Source organism: Plecotus auritus, assembly GCF_963455305.1.
Source record: "Plecotus auritus genome assembly, chromosome: 6".
In the NCBI taxonomy this organism is placed as follows: domain Eukaryota; kingdom Metazoa; phylum Chordata; class Mammalia; order Chiroptera; family Vespertilionidae; genus Plecotus; species Plecotus auritus.
In genome coordinates, this window is record NC_137773.1 from 842738 (window position 1) to 860397 (window position 17660).

The following is a 17660-nucleotide window of genomic DNA, read 5'->3' on the forward strand; positions in this document are numbered from 1 at the left end:
TGCCCTTGACCAGGACGCAGGCCGGGACACTTGGGTGTGTGCTCTGTGCTTAGGGCCGGCATGGTAACCGCCGAGACACGAGGGCCAGGGCGGGGTGCTGTCACACCCTTCCCTGTCCCGGGCTCCCGTCCCCGCTGGGCCTGGTGCTTGCCTGCACGGCTTCCCCGAACACGTCGCCACGGAGGGGCCACCAGGAGCCCAAGACCCACGTCGCCCACCCGAGCCGGTGGCCACGTCGGGAGGAAATCCCCGAGGAAGGAAGGGGGGGCGGCCCCCAGCTGCACGGCGCTCACACCCCACACAGAGGTGCAGGGACGCGGGTCCCAAACCCTCCGTGAGGCCCCAGCGAGTCCCACCGCACGCCGGAGCCGTGATGCTGTGATGGCGCGGGCTTGGGGAGAGTTCGCAGGTGGCTCAGTGCGGGCAGGACGCCGCGGCGGGCGGCCCAGGTGGGGGAAGCGACGGAGGCTGCGCTCTGGTTGTGAAGCGACGGCTAGGAACTTGCTTCCGGAAGGAGATCTGTCGGCGTCCCGCGCGCCGTCCTTCTCAACGGTGGGGTTTCGACGATTCCGGCTCAAAACCTTTCCTATGAAACCCCACCGCGCCCGTGGCCACCGCCCAGGAACGGTGGGCAGAGCAGTAAGACCGGGCCGGCCGCAGGGCGAACGAGAAGAACTGCCCTTGGCAGCGATTTGCTGCGAGACCGTGGGGCCCAGGAGGCCGCCGAGGAGGGAATTCAACCCGAGGCTTGGCGGGTCCGGGGCGGGATGTGAACCCACACAGGTCGGCGTGTCTGCGGTGCCAGCCGCGAGCTTGTGGAGAGCACAACGGAGTGAACGGTCCCCACACGTGGCGGCCACGAAGCCCCACGGATTCCGGGGATAAGCTCACGGGAGGAGGCGTCCACGGCTCGCGGAGGGGCGCACGCGGGGAGAACGGCCGCCCCGCAGCCCCGCAGGCCTGGGCTCCCCCAGGTCAGTCTGGGGGGACAGCCCACGCAGCGTGGAGAGGCGTTGGAGGGGCCACAGGAAGTCCTGCCGGTTCACCAGGCGCGGGTGGCGGGGTGGGGGGGGCACAGGCTCCCTCGGGGGCCACACGCCTGGGAGGCTGAGCGAAGGGCGTCGTTCACCTGGGACGCGGGCGGGGTGGGGCAGCCCCACGATCCAGGCGAGCTTCCTCTCTGCCTGGGGGTGGGGACGGGGAGCCCCACTCTGCAGGTCCGGGTCACAGCGGGCAGCGCCGCTGCCCGCGTTGGGGTTTCAGAGGGGAGCCCCAGCCCCGGTCTGAGCAGAGAGGAGCGCTAGGCAGGGTGGGGGCGGTGCGTGTCCGGGCGGAGGGGACGCAGCAGTGCAGTTTGATCACCGCCTGGCAGGGGACGCCGTGGGCACCAGGGCCTGGCTGGCCCGTTGAACGTGTGGCCTCTCTCCTGGGCGCGGGGAGCGCGGGGGGCAGGAGGGCCAGGCCTGGCTGGGCGGGACTGGGTTTGTGGTGTCGGTGTCGGGAGGGCTGCCTTCTGCACGCCTGGGGGTGGGTGCAGGCGGGTTGAGGGTTAAGCGTCGGTGGGTGGAGCCTGGTGCCAGGGCTGAGCCCTAGCTGCACAGCAGGGGGAGCGTGGGGGAGCGTGGGGGGGTGTGGGGAGCGCGGGGGGGTGCATGGGGGAGCGTGGGGGTGCGTGGGGGGGTGTGGGGAGCGCGGGAGGGCGTGGGGTGGGGAGCGCAGCGATGAGATGACCCTCGTCCCCGTGGCTGTGGCCGGCGCCGTGTCCGACGTGACATGGAAACGCTGAGCTGCTGCCCTTGGGGGCTCGGAGGTCGGCCGTGCCGCAGAGGGTCGTGGTCTGAGTCCCTGTCAAAGGCACGTGCCTGGGTGTGGGTTCGCTCCCCACCCCTGTTGGGGCGCAGACAGGAGGCAACCAGCTGTCTCTCCCACATCGATGTTTCTCCCCCCCCCCCCCCCCCCCCCGTTTTCTCTCTCTAAAAAGCAATGGGAACGCCCTCAGGTGAGGGTTAACAACACGAAGTCGCTAGGGGGCCCCAGGCCTGTCCTCTGCCGGGTCTCGGAGTCCCGGCCACAGGGCCCGTCCCGGCTGGCGGCCGCCCGGGCTCACCCCGGCCCGGCCCGACGCTGCCTCCTGACCTTGCCCGGCAGAGTCTCTCCCTTCTGACCTCCTCTCTGCGGGCCAATCACTAGCTTACAGCCTCCGCTCCAAAGCCAGGCCCAACTCTTCAACGGTTAACAGCGGCCGGGAGCTAGGCCGACTCCGTAGCCGCGGTGATGGGGCGTGAGGCAGGGCCTGGCGGGAGACGGGCGGGGTCGGCGGCGGTCACCACATCTGGGTGAGTGGGACGCAGGGAGAGCTGTGTCTGCGTGTCCCCAGGGGTGTTCCCGTGTCGGGCCCCACCCTCCCCCAGGCCAGGCTGGCAGGGCTCCCCGAGCTGGGGACTCGGGGGGGTCAGGGTTCAGGAGGACTTGCCGAACCAGCACATCTCTGCCTCGTCTCCCACCCGCCATCCCTCTCAACAGCTGGAGAGATTCAGGCCAGACTACAGATAGAACTTCCCGCTGCCGGTGTGAGGGGCGGCGGCCCCGCGGTCACGGGGGCCCTCGCCTGGCGGTGACGCTCCCCGAGGGCAGGGTGACGTGTTCCTGGGGAGGGTCGCACGTCCTCCCCGTCCCTGGGGCCGCGTCCCTGCCAGCGCTGCAGCCGCTGTGGCCATGTCTCCCTCCAGCGATGCTGCACTTGGCGTTTTTAATTTACGAAGCTGCCCAGCGGAAGCATAACAGACCGTCGGCGCGCGGGTCCTAATTAACTCCGCAGCCTGGAGCTGCCGCCGGAGGCAGCCTCCCCCGGGCACACGGCTCGGGCTCCGGCACCGGGGCCCCTGGAGATTCAGGAGGACTGCGTGCTGACCAGGCGGGCGGTGGACGGAGACGCCGGGGGCCGAGGCCCTCGGTTGGGGAAAATCCTGGCTTTCTCCTGTGCCAGCCCCGCCCCCTTTCCGGGCCTGCGTTTCCCATCTGCTGGGTCACACCGATCCCGGCCACGGGGCCTGCCGACGGGCTCTGCACGGCAGGTGTCCGTGTGTATGGGGGGGGTCCAGCAGGTCACCCCTGTGTGGCCACGTCGGCTGCCCATTCGCCGCTCGTCCAGGTCACTGCAGGCCCGTCCGTCCCTCAGCGACCTCCCTGCGCCTGTGGGTGGGGGCCGTGGTGCAGGCGATGGGGCCCGCCCGGCCGGACCCTGGGCCCAGTGCGAGGACCCAGCTGAGCCAGCAGGGCTGGACGGCTGCCTGGGACCCGGGCCAGCCTCCTTGGATGAACGGGGTGGCCGGGAGGAGGCGGGCAGGCCTGGTGGGTGAGGAGCTGTGAGGGTCCCTGGGACGTCCAGCCAGCTCGTCCACCCGCAGCGCGCGCCCTGAACGGTGTCCCCTCCCCGTCCGCGGAGGGCCGCGCGCCCTGAACGGTGTCCCCTCCCCGTCCGCGGAGGACTGTGCGCCCTGAACGGTGTCCCCTCTCCGTCCGCGGAGGACTGTGCGCCCTGAACGGTGTCCCCTCCCCGTCCGCGGAGGACTGTGCGCCCTGAACGGTGTCCCCTCTCCGTCCGCGGAGGACTGTGCGCCCTGAACGGTGTCCCCTCCCCGTCCGCGGAGGACTGTGCGCCCTGAACGGTGTCCCCTCCCCGTCCGCGGAGGACTGTGCGCCCTGACCGGTGTCCCCTCCCCGTCCGCGGAGGACTGTGCGCCCTGACCGGTGTCCCCTCTCCGTCCGCGGAGGACCGCGCGCCCTGACCGGTGTCCCCTCTCCGTCCGCGGAGGACCGCGCGCCCTGACCGGTGTCCCCTCTCCGTCCGCGGAGGACCGCGCGCCCTGACCGGTGTCCCCTCCCCGTCCGCGGAGGACCGCGCGCCCTGAACGGTGTCCCCTCCCCGTCCGCGGAGGACTGTGCGCCCTGACCGGTGTCCCCTCTCCGTCCGCGGAGGACTGTGCGCCCTGACCGGTGTCCCCTCTCCGTCCGCGGAGGACTGTGCGCCCTGACCGGTGTCCCCTCTCCGTCCGCGGAGGACTGTGCGCCCTGACCGGTGTCCCCTCCCCGTCCGCGGAGGACCGCGCGCCCTGAACGGTGTCCCCTCCCCGTCCGCGGAGGACCGCGCGCCCTGACCGGTGTCCCCTCTCCGTCCGCGGAGGACTGTGCGCCCTGAACGGTGTCCCCTCCCCGTCCGCGGAGGACCGCGTGCCCTGAACGGTGTCCCCTCCCCGTCCGCGGAGGACCGTGCGCCCTGACCGGTGTCCCCTCTCCGTCCGCGGAGGACTGTGCGCCCTGACCGGTGTCCCCTCTCCGTCCGCGGAGGACTGCGCGCCCTGAACGGTGTCCCCTCCCCGTCTGTGGAGGACTGCGCGCCCTGAATGGTGTCCCTCCCCGTCCGCGGAGGACCGTGCGCCCTGAACGGTGTCCCCTCTCCGTCCGCGGAGGACTGTGCGCCCTGACCGGTGTCCCCTCCCCGTCCGCGGAGGACTGTGCGCCCTGAACGGTGTCCCCTCTCCGTCCGCGGAGGACTGTGCGCCCTGACCGGTGTCCCCTCCCCGTCCGCGGAGGACCGTGCGCCCTGAACGGTGTCCCCTCTCCGTCCGCGGAGGACCGTGCGCCCTGACCGGTGTCCCCTCCCCGTCCGCGGAGGACTGTGCGCCCTGAACGGTGTCCCCTCTCCGTCCGCGGAGGACCGCACGCCCTGAACGGTGTCCCCTCTCCGTCCGCGGAGGACTGTGCGCCCTGACCGGTGTCCCCTCCCCGTCCGCGGAGGACCGCGCGCCCTGAACGGTGTCCCCTCCCCGTCCGCGGAGGACTGTGCGCCCTGACCGGTGTCCCCTCCCCGTCCGCGTGCCTGGGACCGACCGTGAGCGGGAGCCTCCAACACTCGTGTTGTCTTCACCGTCCCCGGGAGGGGCCCCCATTGGTCAGAGGAAACGGCTCAGAGAGGTTGAGCGACTTGCCCAAGGTCACACAGCGGAGCCTGGCAGGGCCGGGACTCACTCTGGCCTGGGAGTCGGGGTCCGAGGTGGCTCCGCTGGTCCGGTCCTGCCTGCTGTGCGCCCGCGGCAGAGCCAGGCAGACGAGCAGTAAATGTGAACGGTTACCGTCTGTAACCCTCCCCCGCTCCCTGCGCCTGGGCCGCGGTGCCCTCTGCGGTGGGGAGTCCCCCCCGCGTGGGGAGGGGGTGTGGTCATCAGAGGTCACGGGGTCCTGGCCGGGGGCACTCGGGGCCTGGACGTCCCACAATCAGAAGGGCGCCTGGCTCCGTGGGGGGAGGAGGGGCCTGGCGGTGGGAATCGGAGCTACCTCGCCTCCCGCTTTACCCACCGGACCCCCACGGTCTGCGAGTCCCCAGGGGTCACACCGTTCGCGGGCCCCGCAGGCTCACGCTGTGGAGGACTGGGCGCCAGGTGAGGGCATGAGCGGAGGGCTCGCCTGCAGCCCCTGAGCCCTCGGCCCCGACATGGGGCCTCCCCCCTCCCACCGGCTCCCTCCCACCAGCTGTGACCAAGGAGACAGAGCTGCCCCCCAGGTCACGCCCACTGCCGGGGGTGGGGGGGGACGGTGTGGCCAGCAGCAACGGGGGAAGGGGGGGGCCGAGCCCAACCCGCCAGGTGGGGAGTGGCCCCATTTAAAGGCGAGGAAACCGAGGCCACACGCTTGTTCCCGGGGAGGGGGGGGGGGCCAGACCACACCCAGGTCCTCCGGGGTCGTCAGGGGACCTCGAGGGGCTGTGATGAGTGTGGGCGGGAGGTGCCGGCTCCGGCCCGAGGACGTGAAGGGCGGGGCGGCCGCGGTCCGCTGTGCGCAGAGGTGGCGGGAGAGAGACAGGCGTCCGGGCGGTGGGGTGAGGAGGCGGGGAGCTGCGGCCATGGGCACTGTGTCCCCCCAGAGCCGTGACGGCCCCCCCTGGGCCTGACCCCACGCGGCCCATGCTGTGAGAAACCACAGGCCTCGGGTGACTCCCAGGTCACAGGGGAGGCAAGGGTCCCGCCGTGGACGGGACGAGGCTCTGCTGGGGCCCACGTCCTGTGGGCGTTCGTGCACCCCAGAGGGAAGGACCAACAGGAGCATGGTGGCGAGTGCGGGGGTAGGTTCACGGGGCGGGGGGGGGGGTCCCCACCTCCACACCCAGCCCAGAGGGCAGGGGCTGGCCCCACGGTGAGCAGGCTCCAGGGCCAGGACCCTGCCTCCCTCAGGTCAGCCCCGAATGGGGGGGCTGGGGGGTGCACGGGAGGAGAGACTGTCCCGGAACCACTGTGCACGGCCACACTGCCCCCCCTCCCACCCCGAGTTCAGACAGAGCTGCATTCACTTGCAACACACGCCATGGAGGTCCCGACATGTGTGTGGCGTGTGCGGGTTGGTTACACACGTGTGGAGTGTGGGAGCAGGAGTGTGCTCAGCCCTGCCCTGGGAGTGGGGGCGGCAGCGCTGGGAGCAGAGCCACCCCCCCACCCCCGCCCCCGCCCGCGCCTCCGTGATAAGGGCTCTTAGGCCTGTAATCCTCCTCAGGTTGACTTTGGGTTATTTTGAGCAAGAGATTAAAGGTGATTGGGAACAGCCGTGCTGAGGCCCACACTTCTGGGCCTGCGTCCCCCACCACCTCCGCCTCCCGGAGGCTGGGGCAGGGGCCAGCCTCTCATCAGCCCTGGCTGGCCCCCCGCAACACCAGCCCCCCACACACCAGCCCCCCACACCACCCCCTCCCACACCAGCCCCCCCCACACCAGCCCCCCACACCAGCCCCCCCCACACCAGCCCCCGACACCACCCCCTCCCACACCAGCCCCCCACACCAGCCCCCCCCACACCAGCCCCCCACACCACCCCCTCCCACACCAGCCCCCCCACACCAGCCCCCCACACCAGCCCCCCACACACCAGCCCCCCACACCACCCCCTCCCACATCAGCCCCCCCCACACCAGCCCCCCACACCAGCCCCCCCCACACCAGCCCCCCACACCACCCCCTCCCACACCAGCCCCCCCCACACCAGCCCCCCACACCACCCCCTCCCACACCAGCCCCCCCACACCAGCCCCCCACACCAGCCCCCCACACCACCCCCCCCACACCAGCCCCCCACACCAGCCCCCCCCACACCAGCCCCCCACACCACCCCCTCCCACACCAGCCCCCCCCACACCAGCCCCCCACACCACCCCCTCCCACACCAGCCCTCCCCACACCAGCCCCCCACACCAGCCCCCCACACACCAGCCCCCCACACCACCCCCTCCCACACCAGCCCCCCCCACACCAGCCCCCCACACCAGCCCCCCCACACACCAGCCCCCCAACTGTGGCCTTAGGCGCCCCGGGGGGCATACACCCCAGCATCGCCAGGCTGTCGGCTCGGGGTGGCATGTGCTGGGGGGTGACAGGCCCTGTGGGATGAGGTCTGAGCCCCCCCACAGGACGTAGCCAGGCCACGGGAGACCCGGCTGCCCAGAGCCATTTCCCATGGGGCCCGGAGGGGCCGTCCTGGCTGAGGGTCACACAGCAATAGGGGCCGGCCCAGGGGCTCCCCCCCAGCCCCCCCTTCTCTTTAAGTCAGAAACAGGCTCTCCCCGGGAGCCGATCGAACCGTCCTTCCTCACGTTTCCGGGGAAAACCCATCCCACCTCCCACTTTTCCTCCTGATCGACACCGGCCCGTGCGGGCTGCTTGCAGACCCGCCACCAGGGAACCGCGCTCAGCTGGCCGCCCACCAGGCCCCAGGCCCGAGGCTGCAGCAAATGCCAATATTAACAAGACACGCACCGACTCCTCTGTCCTGGAGGCAGCGCGGGCGGGCGGTCCAGCAGCGGGTCCCCGGGGCCACGTCCCCACACCCCGCCCCCCCCGCCCCGCTGCCTACAGCCCCCGCCGCCCTGTCCACAGTCCTGTCCCCGCTGACACGCGGCACCGGGGGAGGGGAGGGGGCATGGAGGCCCGTGCTCAGAGGTTGGGGGGGGGTGGTCCTGGGACCAGAGCCTAGCTGCCCCGGTGCCGCCCTGGCCAGCTTGGAGCACCCCCTGCAGGTGGCGGTCAGGTGGCCGCGGGTGCCCTGGCCCGGCCCTGGGGGAGAAGGAGCCCCATCCTCAGGGGGGTTAGAGCCGGAGCAGCCCTGTCCCTCGTTAGCCGGTGCCGTCGGGCTGAGCGGGCTGGAGGCAGGCCCACGCCGGGCCCCGGGGCGAGTGCGGTGCCGCCGCTCCTGACCACTCTCTCCTCGTCCCGTTCTTGCTGCAGGGCCCGCTGCGGACGCCCAGGCGGATGGGGAAGGAGGCCATGGTGGCGACAGGACGCGGCCGGCGGACGACGCGAGGTGGCCGGCCGTGACGGGGGCGCCCCTCCCCGCCCTCCGCGTGCGACCATGCGGCCCGGGACAGGACGCGCCTGAGTGCGGGCCCCTTCCCTCCCCTCCCTCCTCCCGGGCTGCTGCCCGCCCCCACCCGGCCCCCCCGGGCAGGCGGAGCGGGGCCTCCCGCGAGCCGTCCCCATGGCCCGGCGTGGGTGGGGCGCGCTGTGGGCGTGGGCCTGCGTGGCGGCCGCCACCCTGCTGCACGCGGGCGGCCTGGCGCGCGGCGACTGCTGGCTCATCGAGGGCGACAAGGGCTTCGTGTGGCTGGCCATCTGCAGCCAGAACCAGCCGCCCTACGAGGCCATCCCGCAGCACATCAACAGCACCGTGGTGGACCTGCGGCTCAACGAGAACCGCATCCACGGCGTGCAGCAGGCCGCGCTCAGCCGCTTCGGCAACCTCACGTACCTCAACCTCACCAAGAACGAGATCGCCTACATCGAGGACGGCGCCTTCGCCGGCCAGTTCAACCTGCAGGTGCTGCAGCTGGGCTACAACCGGCTGCGCAACCTGACGGAGGGGGCGCTGCGCGGGCTGGGCCGGCTGGAGTACCTGTACCTGCAGGCCAACCGCATCGAGGTGGTCACGCCCGGCGCCTTCGGCGGCTGCCCCAACGTCGTCAACATCGACCTGTCCATGAACCGCATCCAGCGGCTGCACGGCGCCACCTTCGCCGGCCTGGCCCGGCTCTCGGCCTGCGAGCTCTACAGCAACCCCTTCTACTGCTCCTGCGAGCTGCTGGGCTTCCTGCACTGGCTGGCCGCCTTCACCAACGCCACGCAGACCCACGACCGCGTGCAGTGCGAGGCCCCGCCCCCCTACGCCGGCTACTTCCTCCTGGGCCGGGGCCACGGCCAGCGCAGCATCCTCAGCACCCTGCGGGCCGTGTGCACCGACGGCGCCTACGCGGCCGAGTCCCCCCCGGTGCCCGAGCCCCGCCCGGTGCCCGGCCGTGGGCCGCCCCCCGCCGCCGCCGCCGCCCGAGCCGAGCGAGGCCCCCTGCGCCGCCGAGGACTGCTTCTCGGGCGACGGCACCACCCCGCTGGCGGCCCTGCCCACGCTGGCCCCCCAGGCCGAGGCGCGGCCGCTCATCAGGGTCAAGCAGCTGACCCAGGACTCGGCCACGCTCGTGGTGCAGCTGCCCAGCCCCTTCACCCGTGTGTACACGCTGGAGCACTTCAACAACAGCCGGCCGTCCACCGTGCACCGGCTGACGCGGCCGCTGCAGGAGGTGCGCCTGCCCAACCTGGCCGCGCTCACCAACTACACCTACTGCGTGGTGTCGGCCCGCGCGGGGCTGCTGCACAACCACACCTGCCTCACGCTCGGCCTGCCCCGGCCGCCCAGCCCGCCCAGCCCCGGGCCCAGCCCCGCCACGGCCACGCACTACATCGTGACGGTGCTGGGCTGCCTGCTCGGCATGGTGCTCGTGCTGGGCGCCATCTACTACTGCCTGCGCCGGCGGCGCCGCGGGGAGAAGCACCAGACGGCGGCTGCGGCCGGCGGCCTGAAGAAGACCATCCTCGAGCTCAAGTACGGGCCGGAGATGGAGGTGCCCGGCCTGGCCCCGCTGTCCCAGGGCCCGCTGCTGGGCCCCGAGCCCACGACCCGCCTCCCGTTCATGCCCGCGGCCGCCGGCGAGGTGGAGCCGTACCAGCCGGCGGAGAGCGAGACGCCCAAGGCCAGCAAGGGCACCTACATGGAGGTGCGCACGGCGGGGCCGGCCCAGCAGGCCGCCGGTGGCCAGGGCTCGGTGACGGAGATCTCCACCATCACCAAGGAGGTGGACAAGGTCAACCAGATCATCAACAACTGCATCGACGCCCTCAAGTCCGAGGCCGCGGCCGAGCCCCAGCTGGTGCTGCTGGCCGAGCCGCTGGCCGGCAAGCACGGCTTCCTGTCGCCCGCGTACCAGGACCCCTTCGGCCACGGCCCGCAGCGCCACCACAGCGTGGAGGGCGCCCCGGGGCCCCCGCGCACCAGCACCTCCTCCAGCAGCTCCTCGCGGAGCCCCAGGGCCTTCGGCACGGAGGCGGCCGGTGCGCACAAGGCCGCGGCCTCCGAGGCCAAGTACATCGAGAAAAGCTCACCCGCGGCCGATGCCATCCTCACGGTGACGCCCGAGGCCGCCGTGCTGCGGGCCGAGGCCGAGAAGGGCCGCCCGTACGGCGAGCACCGGCACTCCTACCCCGGCTCCCACCCCGCCGAGTCGCCCTCGCCGCCTGCGACCCTGCCCCCCGAGGGCCTGAGCGGCCGCAAGGCATCCATCCTGGAGCCGCTGACCCGGGCCCGGCCCCGCGACCCCACCTACTCGCAGCTGTCGCCGCAGTACCGCCACCTGCGCTACGCCTCCAGCCCCGAGGCCACGGCCACCTGCCGGGCCGCCCACAGCATCTGGGAGCGCCTCCGCCTGAGCCGCCGGCGGCGCAAGGACGGCGAGGAGTGCATGGCGGCCGGCCACGCGCTGCGCAAGAAGGTCCAGTTCGCCAAGGACGAGGACCTGCACGACATCCTGGACTACTGGAAGGGCGTGTCGGCCCAGCACAAGTCCTGAGCCGGCGCCGACCCCGCGACGCCACCGGACCAAAAGGGACAGGCCCTGCAGCTCTTCAACCCAGAGACTCTCGTGTGCCGCACACGCACGCACACTCACACACATGCACACACCCGCACGCACACATGCACACTCATGCGCACATGCACACTCACGCACACATGCACGCACGCACTTACACACGCACACACATGCACACACATGCGCACACACATGCACACTCACACAGGACAGCAGGTGAAGCTGGGGCCCTACAGAGAAAGCAGGGAGGGGTGCGGACAGTGACAACAGCACACGGACTTGCCCTGGACACTCATGGGGGGAGGGCCTGTCCACACACATGCACATGCGTGCGTGCACACATACACACACTGAACGTTCACACATGCACACACACTTCACATGCACACACGCGCTCACACACTTCACACACGTGCACACACTGCACACGTGTGCACACATACGTGTCTGCACACACACACAACACACACACACAAGGGACTTCGGAAAACTGTGTCTTAGGGATGGGGGGTGGGGGTGGGAACTTCTTTTTCAGTATTTTCCTCTTTCGATTCTTTCCTGACTTCTCTCTCTCTCTCTCTCTCTCCCTTTTTCCTTTTTAAATAAAAGTAAAGTTCTCTTAAAAAGACAAAGCAGACGTGGGGCGCGTGGCCCGGCCCCTCGATGCTCTGTCCGGGGTCCGGCTCGTCTGCTCGGCTGCGCTGCCACCTGTGGATGCCACGGCAGAGAGGACGTGACGGCCGGCCGAGCGCCCTGGCGGGCTGGATCCGGGCCTGGGGAGGGGGCGCCTGTGGACATGGGGGCGGGGGCGCAGGCGGGGGCCCAGCATCCCCACTGTTGCTGTCCTGATGTACAGGAGAAATGCTTCTATATTTGCACTGTTTGCTGTAAAACGAGGAGGAAAAGGCTGTCTACTAAAACCTGCGAAGGAAAGACCAACCGCTTGTCTGTACGGTTTTACTGTGGGTTTCGGGGCGCCGCGGGGTTTCTTCTGTGTCTGGTGGACGGTGGTTTTACTGGGGTGACCCCGGGGTGCAGGGAACCCGGGGGACAGGTGGGCGGGGGGACAGGTGGGCGGGGGCACAGGTGGGCAGGGGCACAGGTGGGCCCGGGGACAGGTGGGCGAGGGGACAGGTGGGGGGGGACAGGTGGGCGGGGGGACAGGTGGGCGGGGGGACAGGTGGGCGGGGGCACAGGTGGGCCCGGGGACAGGTGGGTGGGGGGACAGGTGGGCAGCCAACCTGGGCTGGAGGCTGCCCAGCAGCTTTGAGAGTGAGAGGCGGTGTGGATGGGCCAGGGAGGGCTGGGGGGGCGGGAGGGGGTGTGCAGGGGGCTGTGAGGAGCCAGCTGGGAGCTGAGGGTGCAGGGGCCCGTGGGCAGCAGAGGGGAGGGGTGCAGTAGGGGTGTGAGTGGGTGAGCTAAGAGCTGGGTGGGGGCCGTGGGGTACGGTGCCCTGTGATGGCTGGAGCCCCACCCGCTGGGAAAGTCCGACCCCCAGGCCCCTCCCTGCCCCGCGGGGTGTGGCCCAAGCTCGGGAGCGGGTGGTTCGCGGCCGCAGCAAACGGGACCGAGCACCCAGACCACCTGGCTCCTGCACTTCAGCCGCCACAGCCGCAGGGTCGCCTGTCCCGCCAGGAGCCGGAGCGAGGCTTAGCGGAGGACAGGCACCCGAGCCCGGGCCCGCCCGGCCGGTCCTGCAGGGCCGCCTCCTCCCGGGGGGGCCTGGGCTGTCCTCCCTCCCGAGGTGCCAAACCTCCCACCCCTCCCACCTGCGGGGCCCTCCCGTCCTTCCTGAGGGCCCCCCGTCCCCCCGCTCCCAGCAAACCCCTCCCAGCAAACCCCTCCCAGCCGCGGTTCCCTTCCTGACAAAGAGCCAGGAGGCAGACGAAGAGCCAGGAGGCAGACGGGGCTGCGGCCGGTCCTCAGTGGCCTCCGCAGTCTCGTTTCCGGGGCGACGGGAAGCAGCGGTTTCCCACGGGCCCAGCGTGGACTCCCGGCCACACCGCCCTGTGGATGGGGCCGTGGACCTGCCCCAGGCTGGCCTGCCTGGCCGCCCCATTAAGGTCCGTTATGAGCCCTCTGTGTGGGGTGCACGGCGCTGGGCCCCGGACGAGCCCCTCCAAGCGGGTCATTTCTGGGGATGCCACGCGCCCTGCCTGGCCCTGCCTGACCCACAGCCCTGCCTCCCTCAGCTCCGGGGGCCCAGAGGACAGCACCGGGGAGCCGAGGTGACTCGCCGGGAGGCTGCGGCCGGGACGCAGGGGCCGGCCCTGTGCTGGTGGGCGGAGGCTCAGGGGCCGGCCTCACCCAGGGTCACACAGCCACACGGCCACTGTCCTGGCCAGGCCGCCTCGGTGGCTGCTGCGCCCTGAGGAGACGGGCTGGCTGTTGGCTGGACTCGGGGGCCACGGCGGGGAGTGGAGGTGGCAGGGCCGGTGGCCAGGCAGGCGTGTGAGGGGCACCACACAGCCACTGAGCAGGGGCCCCAGGGACAGGCAGGGACCCAGAGGGGGACACGGGGAGTGTGGGTCCTGGGGGCCCAAGAGTGCTCTCCGGAGGCCAGCCCTCCCTGGACACCAGGCTGGACAAGAATGCCAGGCCAGTCCCGGGGCACGAAGCGATGTCGCTCTGTCCTTGCCTGGGGGGCCACCTGGTGGAGTTGGAGCGTGGACAGACAGGGTCGCTAGTGGACAGACAGGGTCGCTAGTGGACAGACAGGGTCGCTAGTGGACACGCCGTGTGAAGCTCCGCGCCAACCTCCTTGTGGGGCCCGGGGAGGGACCTGCCCTCCCGCCCTCAGGAGCTCCCAGCCAGCGGGCAGCGGTGCCAGGGCAGGCGCCCCAGTTCAGGGATGCAGCCACTGGCGGCCTGGGGAAGGGTGGGAACTGCTGGCTGGGAGAGCCTGGAGGGCTTCCTGGGAGAGGCGTGTGTGGTCTGAAAAGGGGACCAGCAGTGAGGAAGGAGGGGTGAGGCCAGAAGATGCTCACAGCAGCTCTGCCACCAAAGACCACCTGATCACCATGCGTCGCTGCCCCCTGTCCCGCCCCATGCACTGGCCACCGAGAGGGTCCCATGGCCCGTGGGGTCGAGGCTGCATGTGCCACACGACAGCCCACCCAGCACGTTGCTGCTCACGTGCCAGCCTGGGTGCCGGCGGGGAGAGGGCAGCAAGCCAGCCCGGTGGTCGCATCTGCGGACGCTCCCTTGGCAGAGCGGCTCAGGTGGCTGAGCTCAGTCAAGGGGGGACAGTCCCCATCCACAGGGGCAAAGGGCATGGGCGCGGGAGGGGTGACGAGTCAGCACCGCCCGATATCAGAGGCCACGGGCACGGCGAGCCCCACGTTCTCTCCACCAGCAACCACAGAGCCCAGGCAGCTGAACCAGTGGGTGTTCCTGAGGTTCCACCCACCCACCCACTCATTCACCCACCCATCCACCCATCCACCCATCCACCCGCCCACCCACCCACCCACCCACCCACTCATTCACCCACCCACCCATCCACCCATCCACCCATCCACCCACCCACCTATCCACCCACCCACCCATCCACCCATCCATCCACCCACCCATCCACCCACCCACCCACCTATCCACCCACCCACCCATCCACCCACCCACCCATCCACCCATCTATCCACCCACCCATCCACCCACCCACCCATCCACCCACCCACCCACCTATCCACCCACCCACCCATCCACCCACCCACCCATCCACCCATCTATCCACCCATCCACCCATCTATCCACCCACCCATCCACCCACCCACCCACCCACCCACCCACCCACCCATCCACCCACCCACCCATCCACCCACCCACCCACTCAGCCATCCACCCACCCACCTATCCACCCACCCACCCACCTATCCACCCACCCATCCATCTATCCATCCACCCACCCATCCACCCACCCCCTCCTCCCTCACTTGGCCTGGGGCACCCTCTTGGCTGAATGTCCAAAGCCCGAGAGCAGATGTCCGTTCTTGGTGGACCATGGAGAGATGAGGAAGGTGGCCGGGCGAGGCGGCCATTGACCTGACATCCTACACGCAGGGACGAGGCGCCAGGGGGCCCAGAGGAGGGGCCCTCACCTCCCTTGTGGGCGGAGACCTGGGGGAGGTCAGCACTGGAGCCCTGAGGGGAAACAAGGGGTGGCACGGTGAAGGTGGGCGGCAGGAGCCAGGGGAGGGGCTCCCACCCAGCGGGACGCAGGACAGGACGCCGCCCCCACCTGGACCCGGAGGTCGGCTGGATCCGCCTTGTGAACAGAAAGGAATCAGCGCTGGGCTGTGGGCGGTGGGCTGTGGGCTGTGGGCGGTGGGCTATGGGCTGTGGGCTGTGGGCGGTGGACTGTGGGCGGTGGGCTGTGGGCTGTGGACTGTGGGCTGTGGGCTGTGGGCGGTGGACTGTGGGCTGTGGGCTGTGGGCGGTGGGCTGTGGGCTGTGGGCTGTGGGCGGTGGGCTGTGGGCTGTGGGCTGTGGGCGGTGGGCTGTGGGCTGTGGGCTGTGGGCGGTGGGCTGTGGGCTGTGGACTGTGGGCGGTGGGCTGTGGGCTGTGGGCTGTGGGCGGTGGACTGTGGGCGGTGGGCTGTGGGCTGTGGGCTGTGGGCTGTGGGCTGTGGGCGGTGGGCTGTGGACTGTGGGCTGTGGGCTGTGGGCGGTGGGCTGTGGGCTGTGGGCTGTGGGCTGTGGGCTGTGGGCGGTGGGCTGTGGACTGTGGGCGGTGGGCTGTGGGCTGTGGGCTGTGGGCGGTGGACTGTGGGCTGTGGGCTGTGGGCGGTGGGCTGTGGGCGGTGGGCTGTGGGCGGTGGGCTGTGGGCTGTGGACTGTGGGCTGTGGGCTGTGGGCTGTGGACGGTGGGCTGTGGGCGGTGGGCTGTGGGCGGTGGGCTGTGGGCTGTGGGCGGTGGGCTGTGGGCTGTGGACTGTGGGCGGTGGGCTGTGGGCTGTGGGCTGTGGGCGGTGGACTGTGGGCTGTGGGCTGTGGGCTGTGGGCGGTGGACTGTGGGCGGTGGGCTGTGGGCTGTGGGCTGTGGGCGGTGGACTGTGGGCGGTGGACTGTGGGCTGTGGGCTGTGGGCTGTGGGCTGTGGGCGGTGGGCTGTGGGCTGTGGGCTGTGGGCTGTGGGCGGTGGGCTGTGGGCTGTGGACTGTGGGCGGTGGGCTGTGGGCTGTGGGCTGTGGGCGGTGGACTGTGGGCTGTGGGCTGTGGGCTGTGGGCGGTGGACTGTGGGCGGTGGGCTGTGGGCTGTGGACTGTGGGCGGTGGGCTGTGGGCTGTGGGCTGTGGGCTGTGGGCTGTGGACTGTGGGCAGTGGGCTGTGGGCTGTGGGCTGTGGGCGGTGGACTGTGGGCTGTGGGCGGTGGGCTGTGGGCTGTGGGCGGTGGGCTGTGGGCTGTGGACTGTGGGCGGTGGGCTGTGGGCGGTGGGCTGTGGGCTGTGGGCGGTGGGCTGTGGGCTGTGGGCTGTGGGCGGTGGGCTGTGGGCTGTGGACTGTGGGCGGTGGGCTGTGGGCTGTGGGCTGTTGGCGGTGGACTGTGGGCTGTGGGCTGTGGGCTGTGGGCGGTGGACTGTGGGCGGTGGGCTGTGGGCTGTGGGCTGTGGGCGGTGGGCGGTGGACTGTGGGCTGTGGGCTGTGGGCGGTGGGCTGTGGGCGGTGGGCTGTGGGCGGTGGACTGTGGGCTGTGGGCTGTGGGCGGTGGGCTGTGGGCGGTGGACTGTGGGCTGTGGGCTGTGGGCGGTGGGCTGTGGGCGGTGGACTGTGGGCTGTGGGCTGTGGGCGGTGGGCTGTGGGCTGTGGGCGGTGGACTGTGGGCTGTGGGCTGTGGGCGGTGGGCGGTGGGCGGTGGGCTGTGGGCTGTGGGCGGTGGGCGGTGGGCTGTGGGCTGTGGGCGGTGGACTGTGGGCGGTGGGCGGTGGGCGGTGGGCTGTGGGCGGTGGGCTGTGGGCGGTGGGCTGTGGGCGGTGGGCTGTGGGCTGTGGGCGGTGGGCGGTGGGCTGTGGGCTGTGGGCTGTGGGCGGTGGGCTGTGGGCGGTGGGCTGTGGGCGGTGGGCGGTGGGCTGTGGGCTGTGGGCTGTGGGCGGTGGGCTGTGGGCTGTGGGCGGTGGACTGTGGGCTGTGGGCGGTGGGCGGTGGGCTGTGGGCGGTGGGCTGTGGGCGGTGGGCTGTGGACTGTGGGCGGTGGGCGGTGGGCTGTGGGCGGTGGGCTGTGGGCGGTGGACTGTGGGCTGTGGGCGGTGGGCGGTGGGCTGTGGGCGGTGGGCTGTGGGCGGTGGGCGGTGGGCTGTGGGCTGTGGGCGGTGGGCGGTGGGCTGTGGGCGGTGGGCTGTGGGCGGTGGGCGGTGGGCTGTGGGCTGTGGGCGGTGGGCAATGGCAGGGCACCAATGGTATTTTTTTAATATATTTTTGTTGATGTCAGAAAGGAAGGAAGGGAGAGAGAGATAGAAACATCAATGATGAGAGAGAGTCATTGATTGGCTGCTTCCTGCACGCCCCACTGGGGATCGACCCCCCAACCGGGGCATGTGACCTTGACCGGAATTGAACCTGGGACCTTTCAGTCCGCAGGCCGACGCTCTATCCACTGAGCCACACCGGGTAGGGCCACCGATGGCATCTTACAAAGTAATAACGTGTATGGTTTCCCCTGTCTCCTAAGTAGTCCTTTGATTAGACCACCTTTAGCACACAGCTCAGCTGAAAAG

General features: G+C 71.0%; 1 protein-coding gene across 1 annotated transcript in view; it reads left to right on the forward strand.

Moving 5' to 3' along the window:
* Positions 1 to 11070, forward strand: part of ELFN1 (extracellular leucine rich repeat and fibronectin type III domain containing 1) — a 40985-nt gene extending 29915 nt beyond the window's left edge. The window contains 2 exon segments of the mRNA XM_080676386.1: positions 8265 to 9330; positions 9332 to 11070. Coding sequence (XP_080532512.1) covers positions 8515 to 9330; positions 9332 to 10930 — 2415 coding nt within the window. The 5' untranslated portion in view covers positions 8265 to 8514 and the 3' untranslated portion in view covers positions 10931 to 11070.
* The last annotated feature ends 6590 nt before the right edge of the window (positions 11071 to 17660 follow it).